This window comes from Cucurbita pepo, chromosome 5 (assembly GCF_057944985.1).
Source record: "Cucurbita pepo subsp. pepo isolate OVF chromosome 5, ASM5794498v1, whole genome shotgun sequence".
Classification (NCBI taxonomy): domain Eukaryota; kingdom Viridiplantae; phylum Streptophyta; class Magnoliopsida; order Cucurbitales; family Cucurbitaceae; genus Cucurbita; species Cucurbita pepo.
In genome coordinates, this window is record NC_141802.1 from 1,342,007 (window position 1) to 1,361,737 (window position 19,731).

The 19,731-nt window shown below is 33.8% G+C and overlaps 4 protein-coding genes across 4 annotated transcripts; 2 read left to right on the forward strand and 2 right to left on the reverse strand.

Annotated features, from left to right (window-relative positions):
- Positions 1-1,564: 1,564 nt before the first annotated feature.
- LOC111794830 (WAT1-related protein At5g47470) lies at positions 1,565-5,858 on the reverse strand. Its single transcript, XM_023676989.2, has 8 exons — positions 5,717-5,858; positions 4,431-4,887; positions 4,271-4,336; positions 3,321-3,437; positions 2,950-3,181; positions 2,710-2,871; positions 2,320-2,471; positions 1,565-1,994 (listed from the first exon to the last, which is right to left on the reverse strand). The coding sequence occupies exons 2-8, from the start codon at positions 4,616-4,618 to the stop codon at positions 1,865-1,867; spliced, it is 1,047 nt and encodes a 348-aa protein (XP_023532757.2). The 5' UTR covers positions 4,619-4,887; positions 5,717-5,858; the 3' UTR covers positions 1,565-1,864.
- A 927-nt stretch (positions 5,859-6,785) lies between these two features.
- On the reverse strand, positions 6,786-8,016 carry LOC111794829 (metalloendoproteinase 1-MMP-like). The gene has a single exon (XM_023676988.2). It carries the CDS (start codon positions 7,957-7,959, stop codon positions 6,880-6,882), a length of 1,080 nt encoding a protein of 359 aa, XP_023532756.2. The 5' UTR covers positions 7,960-8,016; the 3' UTR covers positions 6,786-6,879.
- A 4,908-nt stretch (positions 8,017-12,924) lies between these two features.
- Positions 12,925-14,115, forward strand: TIP2;2 (tonoplast intrinsic protein 2;2). The gene is made up of 3 exons (XM_023676996.2): positions 12,925-13,193; positions 13,282-13,532; positions 13,613-14,115. Exons 1-3 carry the CDS (start codon positions 13,067-13,069, stop codon positions 13,985-13,987), a joined length of 753 nt encoding a protein of 250 aa, XP_023532764.1. The 5' UTR covers positions 12,925-13,066; the 3' UTR covers positions 13,988-14,115.
- Positions 14,116-17,220: 3,105 nt separating this feature from the next.
- On the forward strand, positions 17,221-19,512 carry LOC111794832 (auxin canalization protein (DUF828)). Its single transcript, XM_087123774.1, has 6 exons — positions 17,221-18,000; positions 18,089-18,473; positions 18,563-18,739; positions 18,938-18,987; positions 19,065-19,122; positions 19,212-19,512. The coding sequence occupies exons 1-6, from the start codon at positions 17,737-17,739 to the stop codon at positions 19,448-19,450; spliced, it is 1,173 nt and encodes a 390-aa protein (XP_086979900.1). The 5' UTR covers positions 17,221-17,736; the 3' UTR covers positions 19,451-19,512.
- Positions 19,513-19,731: the final 219 nt, after the last annotated feature.

Below are 19,731 nucleotides of genomic sequence, written 5' to 3' on the forward strand. Positions count from 1 at the left end.
CCGTTTATTTGATTAGTTCAATATTATTTATTGAAGTCGATTAAAATTTTTATTTTTAAATATTACTAATGGATAGATCAAATCATCACATATATAAAATAAAATATCAAGATAATTAATTGTCAAATTCATATTTGACGTTATATTAACCAATAACAGTAGAGTAACTTCAACCCTAAAAAGAGAATGATAGGGTCAAATTTTGAAGTAAAAAAAAAAAAAAAAAAAAAAAGCAAACAGAGAGGCTTTTGAATGGTGATGAACAGATGAAAAAAGCAATGTGTTGGTTTGGTGATGGGAAAGGTAGAGATCCATAAAAGGGGAGGGAGCAGGTGGGCTTTTCTTTTCCTCCAACGTGAGGGCCCACACATCAGAGTATGCCCGTTATGCAGTCTTTTAAATTTTCTATCATATGATTTTATTCACATTAAATGTTAATGGCAATAATTATATAGAGGATCATAGTATAAAAATTAGATAAAGTTTAGAGATTAAATAGGATGGAAGTTTTAAAATGAAATATGGAAAATATAGAAGAGGATCATTATTGTAGAATTATTAAAAGAAGATGGTAGAGTTTAAAGCAAAACTACAAAAGAAAAAATCCATGGAAAAGATGGGAAGTGAATGAATCAAATAGTAGAGAAAAAGGTGAAGAAAAGAGGGGGAAGTTCCATGGAACCACCCACCTTTCCCACTATTATTATTATTCGCTTCAAATTTGGTTCCAATTGGATTCACCCAATTCCATCTTTTCTTTCCCGTTGGAACCCATTTTCAACCCCCTGTGAGCCTCGCGAGTTTCTCTTGGTTGATTATCAAATTGTCGTCATTTCAAGATGGATGGATTGAATTCAGTCTCTTCTTCTTTGTCTTTCCCACAAAAGGCTGCTTTGTTTTGTTGCTTCCCTTCTTTTTACATTTCTCTTCCTCTTCCTTTCTTTGCTTTATTCTCTACCCTCCTACATTTCGAATTTCGGCTATGGAAGAACACCTCTGATAGCCATGACACGGAGATGGTTGGGAGGGAGGGAGGGAGAAGTAGAGGGAGAGAGAAAACCAATTTTTTTTTTTATATATATTTTAGTAACTAAAAAAGGAGAAAAAAAAAAGTGTCACATCATTCTTAGTATGCTACCAAATGACTAACCTAAATGTTATCAACTCAAACTTCGGTCTCCTAGCCTAAATATGCATATTGACGCCTAAATAATTGGACATTTTGATTTTGCACAAAGTTATTAGTCAAAAATACATTTTATAATTTCAAATTTATAAAATTAGAAACTTAAATAATTTCTCTTGAATTGTTAAAGTATGAACAAGCGACGGCTAAGAAAACACATTAACAAAGGAAGAATTATTCCCAAAAAGTAACAAAAAGAATCCCTTCTTTCAAAGATTCACAAAGACGGTGAAAAGTAGGAATAAAGCCAACATCTTCGATGCCTTCGGAATCTTTGTTTTGGAGTTCCCTTTCACTTTTTCCAAAGGCATATAGCCGTATAAGCTTGATTTTGAAGAGAAAATCAATAAAACACCAGTAAACAACTTACAAACGGAGTAAAAGATCAATCCAAACCGACCAATCAATTTACTAATAATTACAGTCAGTCATATAATATACATATATACACATTCTTTTTTAACAAACTTTTGGTACTAATGAAATTCTTGACTTGCAATCTAGTTCTTGCCAATCAAAGTATTGTGTCCCACCCCAAACAGTAAAACCTAACCGTTACAAACAATTTACTGACGCTCAACCTAAAATACAGTTTTTCATCTTTAGTTTTTTAATGTCCACTTACCATTATAATTTCCCCATATAGGATAAAGGAAGTGGCAGATACACCTACAAAGTTCAAGAGAGTAAAGGTTTCTCAATATCAAAGTCATCACTTTGATAGCCACTCCCATCACAGTAACCTTCTTTTCCTTTTGCCCAAAGCACAAAGTAGAGCCCACAGAACATCAAGAACATACCAGCAAGGCTGCACCCACAAGAATCAAACCCCACTTTTAATACCCAACTCAGATACCTGTTTGACAGCTTTCCTTTTTATTGTTCTTTTCAAATGTCTAATCATCAGTTTTTGGTTCTTTTTTACACTCAAAATAACAATAATAATAATAAATAAATAAAAGTTTTAATTCCCATATAAATAATTATGTACAAAAAAAAAAAAAAAAAAAAACAGAGGGTTTTTGTGTGCGCGTGTAAAGAAAAACTGAGAACATCCAAAGGCAAATAGAGCAGCACACAGCAGATAAACAGAGTCAGAAAATGATTAGAAGAAAAGTTGCTATCTAACGTACCTTCCAATGGAAATAGTGTCTCCTAAGGTGAAGACAGAGAGAATGACAGAGAAAACTGTTCCAATAGGACTGAAAATTGACACCAAAACTGGCCCTCTTTTCTTCATTGCCCACCCGTTGAAGCTCAAGCTTATACCGCTCACTATTCCTCCCTATATTCATCCATCCATCCATTCATCAGTTTCTATTTCATATTTATTTGCATAAAAGATTCTGAAACAGCCTACAGAATCATCTTAATTACAAGTTTTCCAGTCCAAACACTCCTTTCTTTTTGCATTTTGCAAATGATACTAATGAAAGCTGTTCAACAATTTTACCAAGCATGCAACAACGCCCACCAGAAGCAAATGATTTAGCATGAATATTTTAAAAGATGGTTTAATTTACCAATAGAGAGTAGCAGAGTAAATCCTTCATGTTGACAGTTGACCATTCGGTTTCTAACTTATGATTCTTCAGTAATTGTACAACTGCAGTCGTTAATACTCCAATGAACGAAGTTACAGCACTCAACGACATTGGAGCGGGTAATTCACCAAGGGCTGTAGCCTGCAATATACAGTATAAAAAACTAGGATTGCTTCATTTCCATCATCACGTAATGTCTCAATTTCGAAGCACAATTACCTGCAATACAACATTGCTTGATAATACGAAGACCGCCATCATGAGATACAAACAACCAATAAACTTTTCCTTATTGAAGAGTACAGATGAAGGAAGAAAAATTAGCTGCTCTTTTGCCGGTATCGTGATGGTGCTGTGCAGTATGCTCATTATGATGGCGCCCACTACACAAAGCAATGTCCCTAAAATCTTAACTTTGCTGTACAGACAACTAAGTTTGACTCTCTCTAATCTGCAAAGACGATTGCAAGTAAATATCACTAAATTAATAGAAAACCGACCATGTAGACCTTTGATTCGGTTTAATTGTTCTGTAAGTGCAGACAAATTCTGTTCTATCGTTGGGATGTCTAAAGTAAAGTATTGGATACCTAAAACACCAGGCAATGATAAAGATGAGACCAGGAGCAATGTTTGGCATGGCAGTTGCCATGGCTGGAGAAGTCAGCTTTATCCCTTCTAATAGCAGAGTTTGGAACAAAGTTACCCTTGAAAAAACCAAAGTACCAAATAAATCAGAAAAGAATCAATTTTATGGCCGTGAAACTTATTATAATGTTGGAACTCTAAGCCATCGAGGTCGTTAAAATGTGAATTATTTGGTTAGCCTTTGTTACAGTTTAAAACAAACCATTTGACTTTCATAAACTTCCAAGATAAAATACAAAACAAAATGTATTAAAAACTTAGATTGGCGATTCAAAGAAAGAATTGTCTCTGAAAAACATCAATATGGAGCTAATTTGATTTTAACAAGTGGAATTTAATTATGTTAATGAAATTTAAATTGAATGGTATTCCTTCTGAAAAAAAATTCTTTTATGTTTTTTTTTTTTGGGAATAACTTTTCCATGTTGCCCCCAAAAGCGGTTTTAAATTCTTATCATGGTTGGCTTCATGAATTTGCGAGTCTAAAGAACTTCGATGATTAAATTAGGAAGGGAAACATACAAAATAAATAAATAAAAGAAGAAGAAGAAGAAGAAATGTGGTGATTTTGGAATATATGTATGAAAATAAAACGAGAAACTTATAGCTTGTTGGAAATTGGCTTCCATAAGAAATTATCATTTTTCAAAACAAAAGTTGATTAAAAATATGTCTGAATAATCAAATTTAAAAGACTAGTTTATCGTGTGATTCCTGTAAATGAAATATGAAGTTGTTCTAACTTCAAAAAAATTATTAATAAAAAGCTATATTTCTTTTGGAAAGTTAAAAATCAATCAACAGTAGAAACTAATTTTAAGAAAGGAGAAACTAAAAAGTGAAACTAAAACTCAAGAAATGAGAAGATAAAAAACTAGATATTTCTGCGTACCCGCCAAAGGAGATCAGAACAAGCTGAAGCACCAACTTGGAACTCAATTTCTTGGGCCAATTGCTCCTGTATGTATGCACATCATTCATCAAACTTCAATCCCACAATTCAAAGTCATCAGCGAGATAAAGATAGAGTCGGAGGAAGAGGAGAGAAAGACCTTTCAAAACAAACAGCCAGAGGAGCCAAAAATAGAAATGTGGCAGAGGCAACATAAATGACGATGTTGAGAGGATTGAGCCCTAACGACATCAAATAACTTAGCAATACCGAGTTTCCAGCGTATATGAACTGCACTGAAATCAATCCTCCAATTATCGCCACATCTTCCATCGCTCCAATCTTCATTATTTTCTCTTCGATTCCTTTTCTTTCCTTTTCTCCCAGAAATAATCTTACACAAAAACTAATTTTCCTTTTCTCTTCCCTGCTTTTTCCGAGGACATTCTCGTTGATTGAATCTGCACTCTATTATTGCCGTACGATTCGGCGCCACCACCGTCCGTGTGAGCTCGTCCTGCAAGCGGCGGAACTCTAATTCTGGCCACCGATTGAACTCCAATAAGAATCTATATGGTTTGATTTTGGAGTCTCTGTTAATCTTCTCTCCTGTGCTTCTGCTCCTCACCGCCGCGCTTAAACGGAATCAGATTACCGATCTCCGTCGTCCTCCGGAAGAAAATAAGTAAAAGAAAAAGAGCAGAGAATATTCCGCGCAATAAATTTTAAAAAACAAGATTAGATTATTAGCTGCCGTTCTTCCTCTATCTATATATAACTCGGTCCTTGATAAGAAATTTACAGCCTAAATTCCTTCTCCATCTCTAATCAACTCGGATTTTTCGGGTGCTATATTTTCTCCAGTCCTTTTGGTTGATTATATTTAGAAACATCTCTCATTTGACAGTTATGTCTTCTGCCGTTTCAAAAATCCAGTTCTACATATCCTTTAAGCTTAGTTATCAATTTTAGCAAATTTAATCCACCGAAGCATTCACACGTTTTGACCATACAAAATTAGAAAGTACCGTAATCTCACTTCTAATCTCCAATTGCACTCTTCATGCAACGGCACAGAATTAACTTTCAAATCAATAATTGAATCAATTTTCAACGGCTGAAAATTAGTTGGGGAAAATAAAACCCTGTCCGAGAGCTTCCAAATTCCACTATCTTAATCTTTTAAAGATATTACCACACTTTCTTCTAAATGCAAGGAAGAAACAGATAGAAACCAGCAAGTGAAACTAAATCTAAGGCGCATAAACACATATAAACAAAGTAAAGACAGAAGGAGAGAAAGAAAAAGAGAGAGACCTGGTAAAGGAGAGTTTTCAGAAAGAATCGGAAGAATCTTTAGGTTTTGCGAGAATCGGGAGTGAACTCGGAAGATTCAGTAATTAAAGGAAAGCTTAGAACAGAGTCGAATTTTGTAGCGGATCTTACCGAAACAAGCAATGCAAGCTGCTGCAATTGCAGGTTGAAGAAGCCATCAGAGAACTGAAGACGATGACGATTCCGAAGCGGAATCGAGAGCGATCGTGGAGGAACGGAACTGCACCAGAATCTTAAACGCGCGGGATTCTCATCTTCCAGCCAAAAATGAAATAAAAATAGGTTGAAGTTCTAAATTCTATATTATAAATATTAATTTTGTAAATATTTTTGTAAAAAATGTCAAATAATCTCACTTTTTTCTTTTTTTTTTTCCCCGTCGACAGTTATATTATTTATCATGTATTTTAAAAAATGAAATAAAGATTTTTTTAACAAAAAAAAATAGTAAGTCCAGGTGTACTTTTTAGCATTTTTAAATTAGTGATTGATTAATTAGGCTGAAAAATCGTTTTGATCAGCTCATTATTGTGAATTTATGGGTTACTAAAAATAATCCTATCTAAATTGGAATATATAACATTATCAGCGAACATATTTAATAGTAGTTGTGTGCTTTATATATCAATATTCGTTCCGAGTTGACAATTATATTTTTATTTATTATCTTTTTAAAAATAATTTTTTTAATTTTTTTAATATAACCCTTATTGTAAAAGAATCCTTTGAAAGCATACCTATAATTTTTAAAATTTTAAAATTTAATATTAGAAGATAATTTTTTTACCATTATGTTTAATTTAAATATTATAATAAGAGTCCCGTAACCCACTAATATGTATTTATTTATTTAATATGTATTAAAAATATATTTATATTAAAATGGAGCAGAGATAGAGGGAATTAGGCGAGGTAAAGACAGAAAATATAATCTCGTCCCCGATCCAATTTATCCAATGAAGAATCTCCTCTCCATTCGAAACAGGTCCCGAAGAACATCTCAAATTCTAATATTCATACTTAGTTATTAAACCTTAGAGTTATGTTATTAATGACCTGCATCATAAAAACATGCTTTTTAAGTAAAACATGCTTTTCAAGTAAAAGGTAAGAATTAAAAATTCGAATCTCCCAGTTTTATAACTATAAAACTAACAAAAATATCTAAAATGGAGGGTCGAGTTGAATTGGATGGATTTGATTTGATTTGATTGAGGTATACTTTTGGGTTGGTTTCTAATCAATTAGTCTCACAAATTTCATAGGGAGAGAAGCTAAAACCATACGAAAATGAAGAAGGAGAAGAAAAAGAAGAAGAAGAAATTAGTGGTGTTTGAAGATCCAGTGTTGGTGGACTTTTCAGATTCCAAAAACGAATCCAATTTGAAATTGGGATTTGAACCATACAAAGCCTGGACTCCTTCCACGTCATCCATCCTCAGCTCCACCTTCTTCCCTCGCGGACTCAGACTCGGATACATCACTGCTTCCTTCACCGCAGAGTGAGCCAGTCCAAGAACGTGCCCTATCTCATGCGTCACAACCGATTCCAAATCCACTGCCACTTTCGATTTCTCCTTTTCGAAATCCACCGCCCACCTCTCTGCCGCGTCCAGGTGGAGCCTTCCGTTTTCCGGCGAAAACGCGTGCGCTAAAACGCCTAATACTCCGTCAAACGCCTCTCCATCGCCGTGATCGCCCTGGTAGAATCCGATTCGTATGTCTGACGATTCGTAGTCTAACGACTCGGTGAAGTTCAGCGGAATCACCGCGGACCACCGCGAGAACGATCGTCGGACGACGTTACGGATTTCCGATGAAGTTAGGTATTCGATTGTGTAGTCTGGTGAGAGAGCGTAGGTTAACGTCGAGGCTCGAATCCATCGTGGCTGGCCGTTGAAGAACGCGTATCGGCGCGTTGAGTGAATCGTCGACGTTGTTGCATCGTTGATTTTAATTAGGTCACTCATTCCGCATCGAGGCGACATGATGCTCGCGATCGTTTCGGAATCGAGCTTTCCAGTGACTGATAAACCTAACCGCTTCTGGTACAGAATCAACGCCGATACGAATTGGTCGTCCACGAAATCGGAGAAGTTGTTTTCAGGAGAAACCGGAAGGTAACCGAATCGATTCAAATACTTCTTCAGCTCCGACATGCCGGTCACTTCGCTGCCCTCGCCGGCGTCGAGGAACCGAGCGAAGTTTCTCCAGGCATAGTTGTTGCTGGCATCGAAGGCGGCAGTCGCCGTCGTGAAGTCCAGCGGAGTTGTGGCGGGAAAAACAGAGGAAAAGAGAAAAACAGAGGAGAGAAGGTAGAAGAAGAAGAGGTAATAACGGAAAAACGGAAGCATGGTGATATTATTTGGCAGTTATCGGGACATAAGAGAGATGGAAAGGGAAAAGACTATATCACCGATCAATTTTGCGATTTATTTATTAATATTTTGGTTAATATTTGGTAAACAAACCATTTTATTTTTTAATAAATAAATAAAATTGTTATTAAATCTTTCCTTTTCAATTTATTAAATTATATTTAACTATTAAATCAACTAATAATGGTTTCTAAAACATACAAATGAAAATATATTGATTTTTTTAGACTTTAATGCTTGTTTTATTTTAGCCACTCGTCCTTATGGCTAAATTTCTAGTGTTGCATCATTGAATTGACTTGTATTTTTTGTTCAAATTTCAAGACATAATTAACGAAAGTTTAGATTTAGTTGGACTTATTTTATCCCAACAGACGAAGAGTATGTATAATCTTCCCTAATTCCGATAGTTAGACTAAATTCATCTTAATCAAGAACATGTTGGGTACATGTCCAACCTCACGTGTGGCCAACCCTAAGGTTAACCTCAGTCTATACTCATTTTTTGTGATAACTACTATCTAATTCAAAAGATTAAAACGAAACATTTCTGCATCAAAAATCAAAAGTCAAAACAAATAATCAATTAAAAGGTGAGTATGATGTTTCGCCTCCAATATCCATTTAATTTTAAAGTATTCAATCTATTTTTCGTTTAATTATAATTAGTTAAAGTTGGGAATTACGAAGATGATCGAAGAGAAATGAAGGTATGAATTATGATGATTACATCACTAATTAGAGGGAGATGGCAAGAAAAATAATGTAGAAGTTGAACAAACAAAGATTTCCATAGAGAAGCTCACCAGTTCCCAACCCCATTTCTTTTATTTATTTATTTTTATTTAAAAAATAAAAGAAAAATGGGTAGATTTTGGTTCAACGGTTCAACATTAAGTGGTGAAAAAATTATTATAAGATATAAGAAGTTTATGGAATAATGATGGTGGGATTTTAATTTCAAATCTTAGTGTTCGTTCCTCTTTTTTTTTTTTTTTTTTTTTTTTTTTTTTTTTTTTTTTTTTAACAAAAACAAATTGATGCTAATGGTTATGGTAAATTTAACCATATCAATATCAAATTTTTTATTATTGAGGGATGAAAAATATCATATAATGCATCAGGTGGATGGATAATGTTGTGAAATTTTTATTTTTAAATCTTTATTTTCGGGCTAAATTATAAATGTGAAAATTAAAATTTAATTTTTATGGTTTTTAAATACTAGATTTAGTATCTGTTGGATAAAAATCTAAAAAAAATTAGTCTTTTTAATCATAGGGACTTGATAGTTTTATTATATTAGGAGACTATTACGAAGTTTTATTAGATAAAAATTCAATTTATAATACAATAAGAATCAAATTTAAATGTCGGAGTAACTTGTATTTAGTTGTCAAGTAATCTTATAGAAAATTAAATTTTAAGTGACCATCATAATTTGAATCTATTTCTTCAAGATTCTTAATGTTAGCATTGCCGAAGAACACACACTCGACCAGATGAAAAACATACTCGATCAAGATGAAAACATGAGAGATGAGAAACAAAGAGAAATATGGGCTAACACTTTATTGACAGGTAAGGCAACCCTTCAAAATAAATATTTGAACTTGAACCCTTTTTTTCAATATAAAAAAGGAAACAAATTGGTTTTTGCAGAAACAGAGGAAGGGTTGAAAATGCAGTCTATTTGTTTCAAAACCAACCTGGTAATCTGCAATTCACCATTTCAGCTTGAGTTGTAAGGTAAGCAGTGGATGATCTGAGATGGGTTCTTGGCAGTTGGATGACCCATACATTACTGTATAAATTCGTGTGAGCTGATGGATGCTTTCTTTGGTTGAAATACTTTGTCTGACTTCTTCTCCACTTCTAATCAATCAAACAACAACAAACAAACCATAAATCTCTGCACAAATCCCATAAATAAACCCATCATAATCCAACAGATAAACAAGTAAAAGCAGATTTCTTGCGACTAAAATTCTCTCACATGGCTTAAACAAATAAGAGATGAAAGCTTTTTTTTTAAAAAAAAAAAAAAAATCTAAAAAAGAGACGAAGGAGAGATGTAGAGGCGGTTTGTGACCATCCAATTTTCTAGTGATGGAGGCCGAGCAGCATGAGTGTATATGCTTCAACTTCACCTGTCACTCGTGTCGATTATATATGTCAGCACCTGCCACATCATGTTCGTAAACCTTTAGCTTAAAATATATCGTTCCTATAAACTTAACAAATCTATTAAATATAAAGTTATAATATGAGTAAATGAATAATGTGTGAAGAGAGGGGCACCATGTGTGGCTGTTGGGCATGGAAAATGAAACATATACGGAAGTGAATGGCAAGCCCATATGGAGCATAAGCTATCAATTCCACATGATGTTATGAGCACTATGAACAATATCAATCTCAAATACCAATCATTCATCACAGATCATTATTACATGAATTCCACGTCAATATATTCTGAATTACGTGTTTGGTAGTAAAATTCAAAATTATGTATTTAAACATTTTTAAGATTTTGGAGCATTTTTATATTTTTGTAAATAAAATATTTTGGATCTTTCTTGAATTTATTGTCCATTACATTATTATTATTTTCTCATATTTTTTATTCCTTCATGATCTGATAATCATGAACTTAAAAAACTATATTATATAAATATATGTGATCTGATAATCATTGTCAAGGTCGCACAATTATATTTTAAGTTTATATTTACAATTTTGTATCCAATTTTAAATAATTTAAGCTTAGTAAACTCTCTCTCTCCCTCTCCCTCTTATCAATTTTTATTGGTGGATTCTCTCCTATTAAATAATTTCAAACATTTGAATGGTTCTCTTAAAATAAAACCCGCCAATTATAAATATTAGTTGTCTAAATCATCATCATCTAAAAAATAGTTTATCTTTAAAATTCGAAGAAAATAGACGATTAATATCATCATTAAATTGTTCTTTAAAAAAAAAATCACCTTTAAGTTTTGCGGCAGAATTTTATTAGAGAAATAAAGATTTAATTGAAATAGAAGCAAAAAATTTTAAAAAATTAATTAATCTATTTGATTAACTCCACACAAAATTTTTAAAATTTCATAAATAAATATATATATATATTTTTTTTTTGTTATCCTACCCATTAAACTTTTGTATTATAATGAACAAAAATTTTGAGCCACATGTTCTTGAGTTTTGTACGAGACTCGAAGTTTAATACATCATGTGGTGTAGAATGTATATCTAGTTTATGCCGTGACATGTACGTTTTTTTTAATACAAATTATAATTTATTAATGATGGCTAAGGTTTTTAAGGAGCACAAAATTTTTACATATATGAATATTAAACGATCACTTACCAGTCAATTTTCATTAAAATTTAAATGTGATGGAATTATTAAATTAATATAACCAAAAACCAAAATTATAAAATTAAATAACCCTTTAAAAAAGTTCCCACAGGAATCGGTAAAAGATAAAATTTCTTCTCAAAATTATTATTATTATTATTATGATTATTATTAATTATTGGATGTAGTAGTTGGATTGTGCTTATTTGATAACATATGCTTGGAGGAAATAATTGATCATGAATAAATTTAAAGCCGACCACTTTTAAATATATTATTATTGCCTGTCATTTGATGGTGGAATAATTATTATTATCCTTCAATTATATTATTTGTTTTATTAAATTAAAAAAAAAGGGAAGCTTAAAACTCTTAATGGATCCTACGTGGAATTCACATCATAATATTGGATTGGTCTCAAATGTCAACGTGTCAATATCTCATATTTTCAAATTTTAAATGAATTAAATAAAAACTTATTTTATTACCATTTCAATTTCGAAAGTATATCCGATAAATATAAATTTCATTCCGACTTAGTTATATATGTAAGTGGTTGGAGCATAATTTTGTCTTGGACGCACTTTTGAAAAAACAAAAAAAAGGAGGGCGAAAATGGAAATATCAAAACTTTATTTAAATAAAACGTCTCCTCCAACGTGGAGCATTCCACGTGGATTCTCTTCCATTTGTTTAAAAATAAAATGCTGGCTTTTCTGGAAAAGTATTTCAAATCAGTATAATTATGAGAATGCAGTTTTATAGTTCTAATTAATTAAAAAAATATGCTATAGAATTAAAATGCCCTTCATTTTTATTTAATTTAAACATGATATTAATATAAAAAAAAATGATTTTTTGATAAATTTAGTAGCTAAAATAAACATAATTAATTGTAATGGAGTGGATTACACGATTTTAAATTTTTAATAATGGATTATGATTATGTAGTTTTTAAGAAAATAAATTAAGGTCAAACGGTGAAGGAAATGTTTAATTTATATTTGGAAAACCAAACTCCTTGGGATTATTTATACTAAACGCAATTAAAATATGAAACAATGAGAGTTGTCTTACTCTATAAATTCCTAATCCCTTAGAACATTCCAATCTCTTCCTCTAAAATAAGACGCAAATGTTTCAACTTTACTTTTTTATTTAATGCCAATAAAGCTGGCAGACGTCCCAACCCCATCATTGCCATTCTTTTAATGACAACCAGAACTTCAATTTTGGAGGGATAAAAAAAAAAAAAAAACCCCTTTAAATTACCAATTTAACCCTCTAGGATTCAAGTTTAACTTCTTTATAATTTTTAATTTGATCAAAATTTACAATATGTATTTTCTATTTTGCTTTATTTTATTTTTTTAGTCTATAATATTATTTCAAACAACTCAACAATAATGTAGTTAGCTCTATTTATAATGTTGGATAAAAATTGAAAAAATCAGGAAAAAAAAAAAAAAAGAAAAAGAAAAAGAAAAAAGGGCGGTTTGGTCGGCACCGTGCCAATTCTCTCTCTCATCGTTTTCAACCACAGAATTAACTCTCACTGGCCATCCCAAAAAAAGAAAAACAAAATGTGTCAAATTGTTCCAAAACGACGTTGCTTCGGTCTTATAAAAACCCCATAGCCACCAAGCTCTGAGACCACCCCTGAGCTCCGGCTGACTCATCATCGTCTTCTTCTAACTTCTCTCTCTCCAAACTTTGAAAATGGTGAAGTTGGCTGTTGGTTCCCCCGCTGATTCCTTCAGTGCCGCCTCTCTTAAAGCTTATCTCTCTGAGTTCATTGCCACTCTCCTTTTTGTCTTCGCCGGCGTCGGCTCCGCCATCGCCTACGGTCAGTCCTCTTTTTCTTCCAATGTGTTAGAAACATATGAATAAATAATGGTCAACTCTAATTTGAGTCCTAATGTTGATGAGTGTAGGTAAGTTGACGTCCGATGCGGCGTTGGATCCACCAGGTCTGGTGGCCGTGGCTGTGGCTCATGCATTCGCTCTCTTTGTCGGGGTGTCGATGGCAGCGAACATCTCCGGTGGCCATCTCAACCCCGCGGTGACCTTTGGGTTGGCAATCGGCGGCAACATCACCATCTTGACCGGTTTGTTCTACTGGATCGCCCAGTCGCTTGGCTCCATTGTTGCCTGCCTCCTCCTCCAGTTCGTTACCAACGGCAAGGTAACTAATTTCTTAAACTAACTCTTATGATTATTTTAATATTTTTTAAAATATTAATTATAAATCGTGGTGTATTACAGAGCATCCCGACCCACGGTGTGGCAGCGGGATTGGGAGCAATTGAAGGTGTAGTGTTCGAGATCATAATCACCTTCGGTCTGGTGTACACAGTTTACGCTACAGCCGCAGACCCTAAAAAGGGCTCTCTTGGGACCATTGCCCCAATTGCTATTGGGTTCATAGTTGGTGCCAACATCCTTGCTGCCGGCCCATTTAGCGGTGGGTCCATGAACCCAGCCCGTTCATTCGGCCCAGCTGTTGTCAGTGGAGACTTCTCTCAGATTTGGATCTACTGGGTCGGCCCACTTATTGGTGGTGGGCTTGCTGGGCTTATCTACGGTGACGTCTTTATTGGGTCTTATGCCTCTGTTCCAGTGTCTGATGACTATGCTTAAGTTCAGTTGTCGTTTAAGGTTTGTTGTTTGTGTGGTGCTTTTTTCCTTGGTTTTTGTTGGAAAAGAAAAATGTTGTAATTTGCTTTGCGCTTTTCTAATTTATCTCCTTTGCTTGTTTTTCTTTTGAACTTCTTCATTTGGGGTTGTACTTTTTTTTTAGTTTATTTTCAATAAATAAATAAAAAAAAAAGTGTAAATTAGTGTTTGTCTTCAAAATTATTTAAATTATTATGATTTTACATTAAAGTTTATAATGTATGCTAATAAGAATTCCATGTGGAATTATGACATAAGAAAGAAAAAGTAATTAATAGAAGAGGTGTGAGACCCACATCAACTGGAGAGAGGAACGAGTGACAATGAAGATGTTGGGTCCCGAATGACAGTGGATTGTGAGATCCCACCTCGGTTGGAGAGGGGAACAAAAATTTTTTTATAAGAATGTGGAAACCTCTTCCTAATAGACACGTTTATAAAAATCTTGAGGGGGAAGCCCAAAAGGGAAAATCCAAAGAGGACAATATTTGCTAATAGTGAGTTTGTGGCCAGAGTAAGAACATCGGGCGGTGTGCCAACGAAGACGTTGAGTTCTGAAGGGAGGTGGACATCAGGCAGTGTGCTAGCGAAGATACTGGGTCCCGAAAGAGGGTGGATTGAGAGATCCCACATCCCTTGGAGAAGTAAACGAAACATTCTTTATAAGGTGTGTGGAAACATCTCCCTAGTAGACGTGTCTTAAAAACTTAAATAGGAAGCCTAAAGGAAGAGTCCAAAAAAGACAATATTTGCTAGCGATGGAGTGGGCTAGGACTGTTACAAGAGTTTTTTTTCAAGAAAAGGATAAGATTAATAATGATAATAATTGGATGATGGAAAAACAAGGAAATATAATGTTCAATGTCCAAAAGCATGAAATGTCATGTCAAAATTTGGCATTGTATAAGACAGACTTCTAGTGTTTGGAGTTGTTGAGATAGATCCAACAACAACCTAATTATTTACAAACCATAAACTTCCAACCTATATAAAGAAAATGTTTTTTTTTTCTTGTTAATTATGCAAGATTAGATCATCCAATCAGCCTTAATTTGGTCAAATTTCATGATTTGTTATACCTTACAAATTGGTTGAACTTGAATGTGATAAATAACATCCATTTGAATCACAATAAATGTTTCTAAGTTTTTGTGTAATTATCTTCTTAATGGATTTATCAATCACAATAAATTATCTTCTTAAACAATCTTATTTTTCAATTAGGAGCTAAATGTCCATTTAAAAATTCAACTTAGTGGATATGATTAAAGTATATTATTTAATTTTATTTTTAACCTTTTATTTTTCTACCCTTTATATTAGGTGCAATATTTTCTTCACCAAAACCATTGAATGAACATTAATTATTATTTTTGCACATAAAAATTTTAATATAAAGTTTCCTTACCAACTAAAATTATTTCTCTCTGAAAGAGTCCAAACTAATGTTTGGTGTGGAATTGTATAAAAATAATTCTCTTATGAAAAATTAATACACCTTCCAAGCGCAAGTAAAGTTGGTCAAATGCTCTACAATTCCTAACCTTCGAAGTGGAAGTTACAACAAACATCATATACTTTGGAAAAAAATATATATAATTTTATTTAATGATATTTGAAAAATGAAATATAGTGGTTTTTCCTAATGTACCAACCCAATTGACCAATTGACCATATTGTTAAAAATCATAGGTTAAAATAATAATAATAGTAATAATTCAGTCATGTAACCAATAAACATATGTTTTTTAGTTCCCTCAAAAATGTATAATTCTTTTTGATTGAATGGGGTCCACAATTTCAATTATTTTAGTTGATATTTAATTATTTTTCTTTTACTTCATCAATGCAATTCCGAAACTAATTTTGACCATAATTTTTCTTCCCCAAAATTCATATTTTCCAAACTATCATTTATTGCAATCAATGTATAGTTGTATTTATTTTCAACGCCCACAATGTTTATAATAATTGAAATCTCTTTTTGTTTTTACAAAAAAAAAAAATTATTGAAATAAATAAATGAGTTCAAACTCTAGAAAAATTTAAGAGAATTGAAAGTCACTAGCTACGTTGACAACATGTAAATTCTTTTTCGATGGATTTAATCATAGAAACTATAATATCATGCATATTTTATGTACCGAGGCGTTAATATAAGTGGCCACGAGAAGGGTAATATGGTAAAAATGAGGGGGGGGGGGGTCTATAAATGGATGAATAATAAGGAATGGAAGTAGGAGAAATCCGACAAGATTATTTGGAGGTGTATGGTTGTTTGTCGCTGTCGGCTTTAAAAAGCTTCCACCAAGATTAGGTATGGCATTAGATGAAGTGGAAGCTTTTCATTTTCATTTTTGTTCTTTTCCCTCTTCCTTTCCCTTTTTTCTTCACTTCTCAAACCACACTCCAAAAGTATAATACATTTATGTCGGCTTCCTAAAGATTCTATTCCTCCATGTTTTTTCTTCCCTTTTTAACCCTCTTCGCTTCACTTCTCTTCCAAAACAGGCCCCCACCCCTCTCCTAGGTAAATGGTGCGCTTCAATAAGTTGAGAGAGCTAATTATCACGAATAGGATATGATGGGAAAATATGTCATTCATTTATTAGCCCGTTAAAAGCAAATAAATTACTTGGAAGTAGGTGTTTTAAGTTGCATCTTATTTAAAAGTCTGGTAATGAACATGAAATAAATGGTTAATTCTCTCGACTCAACTTCTATTTATGTCTTCGATTCAAACCAATGTTTACATGAATAGTTGCCATCGAATAAAGAAAAGGAATAATCCATACGAAATAAGCGATATATTTCTTGTTTAATGAATAAATCATAAGGAAAATATGCAAGAGGAAGAAACAATAATGAAAAGGAAATGAAAGGTAACCGTCCAAACCGGTCATTGCTTGCCTTTTCGTTTGGCCTTTACATGGATTTCTGTAATTTTACCGACAGCGTTTTTTTCTTAACAGCTCCACACGGATGGCAACTGCACATCTTCTTCTTCTTCTTCTTCTTTTTTTTTTTTTTTTTTTTTTGCATGGAAACTCAATAAGGTACGAACATGCAAGTGGCCCAATGGGGTTTTTTTTTTTTTGTTGAAAATCTTCAATTATTAAGTCTATGATATAGTACAACATTTATTGAGAAAATAAAATAAAAAGTGTCATAAAGTGGAAACTAAAAAAATTGAATGAAAAGATTATACACATCAATGGTCAAAAGAGCAATGAAAGTCATTGATGAAGGCGCCTTAACTTTATTCCTCAATACAAATTCAATAATATTATAAATCAATTGCCCAAAAATGTTCCATTCATAAATAAATAATCATCTGGGTCTGTTCCCAATTTTCAAATTGAAGAATCCCCTGCTTGCCTGAGTGTTAAGAAGCAGCCCCCCTCGATTCAGGACGAAGCTTTTGCATGGTGTTCTTAATTTAATATTTTTCTCCATTTCGATCTCCGTGAATTTCAATCTCTTTCTTTGTTTCTTTCTGATTGCTTTTGGCTGAACCCGACCTGATTTTGTGGTGGTTCAGAGCACGAGGCTGTTGGAATGTGCAGCTGAATCTCTTCTTGTCTGGTTGTCTTTGGGTATATAAGGTGTTTGTGAAAATGCCGCTGAGATAGTTGTTCTTCGAAGAGACATTTTTTTTGTTTTCCAAAACAGGGTTTTTGATTGTACTCTTGTGGGAAGGATTTTGGGGGAAAATGGAAAAGGATTACTGTTCAAGTTGGAAATATAGCTCAATTCTTGGGCTAAGGAATACGGAGGAAGACGAGGAGATGAAAATTGTGTCATCTTTGCCTTCAATTCCTCAGCCTCAAACTCCACAGGAACCCATGGAGTTCTTGGCCAGGTCTTGGAGTCTATCAGCTTCTGAGATTACAAAAGCTCTTGCTCAAAAGCAGAAGCAGCTTTACATTGAGAGGAGCCCCATCGCAATTCCTGAGGTCATTGAACCCCCACAACTTGTAAGTCGAAGATTATAAATATTTTTCAGCTCTGGATTTGTGTTTTGGCCAATATTTATTGAGTGTTTGTTCTATTTGTTTTGTGCAGCCAGGAAAGATTATGAGTTCTGTCCATGCTTGGAGGATGGGATCATTGGGAAAATGGTTTCATTTTCACCACAAGGAGGGTGGTAATAGTGTTGACAAAAAGAAGGATAGAGCAAGAATTGAAAATGCTCGTGTTCATTCTGCTTTATCTGTGGCTGCACTTGCTGCAGCCTTGGCTGCTGTGGTAGCAGCAGAGAACACTGGTGGCTCTGATTCAAGAATGGGCACGGCTCTGGCCTCGGCTACTGAGATTTTGGCATCTCATTGCATAGAGATGGCTGAATTTGCTGGCGCCGACCACGAGCGAGTCAGTTCGGTTATCCGATCGGCAGTCGATGTTCGGAGTCCAGGTGACCTCATGACTTTAACAGCTGCAGCTGCCACAGGTGCTTGTTCTATCTTTCTGGCCTTTTAATGAAAGATTAAGATCATTTGTTTCATTTGAAGAAGCATTGATATGATTACCAAAATACAGCTTTGCGAGGAGAAGCCGCTTTCAGATCAAGATTACCGAAGGAAGGCCGAAAGATTGCTTCGGTTAGTCCCTACGATAGGATAATGGCTCAAAATCATTGGGCTACTGCGTTTAATAGCCATATGGAGGAGCAGGAGCTTCCCTGTGTGGGTGAATTGCTGCAGTTTACACAAAAAGGTACAGTTTTTTTACTTTAAAAAGTTCAATTTCTATTGCATTCTGATTCCCAGATCGTTGTGTTTAATCAAAAACTTCATATTGGGCTCAAAACATAACAAGTTTTGTTGAATGAACTGTTATATTTGATAACAGAACTTCCACAATAGACCACTGGTGGAGCTGCTCAAACTAAACCACTTCTTGTTGTGCTAACAGGAACCCTGAGATGGAAGGAGGTCTCTGTCTACATCAACAAGAAATCTCAGGTAAATAATTCGACGATTCATCAAGAAACCAGACGACAATCAAAACTCGTTGTAATGAATATCAACTACGATTTCAGGTAATAGCATCGATTAAAAGCAAGCACGTCGGAGGGACCTTTTCGAAGAAAAACAAATGTATGCATCTAATATCAATGGTTTCTTCATCCTATTCGTCATGACTTGTCCTAACAGCTTCATGTAACTGTGCTTCTGCTGTGTTCTAGGTGTTGTTTACGGGCTTTGCGACGAAACATCGTCATGGCCATATGAAAGAAAGAGAGATATCTCGAACGAGATCTACTTCGGCCTGAAAACTGCACAAGGTCTTATAGAGTTCAAGTGCAAGAACAAGGTCCATAAGCAGAGTTGGGTTCAAGGGATTCAAAGTCTTCTTCATCGAGTTAATTGCATTGAAACAACGAGGAGGTCTTTACAGATTTTGAGCTTCAGCGAGAGTATATAAAGCAGTTATGCATTTAGTATATGCATATATAAATCAAAATGAATTATCAGTTGCCAAAGTTCTGTAAACTTGAGATGAAATTTACTGTGAGTGTGCATAAAATCTTGGTATTTGTAAGAGAATCATATAGATAACTCAAATTTTAAGTATTTTCTTATTCATAATAAACTTTTATATATTTGTTCTAAAATATTTCCATACAAATGTGGGAATAGAAAATCAAATCAACAAGTAAATAGTTATACGGAAATTTACTTTCAATTCATAGTAAAAAAAAAAAA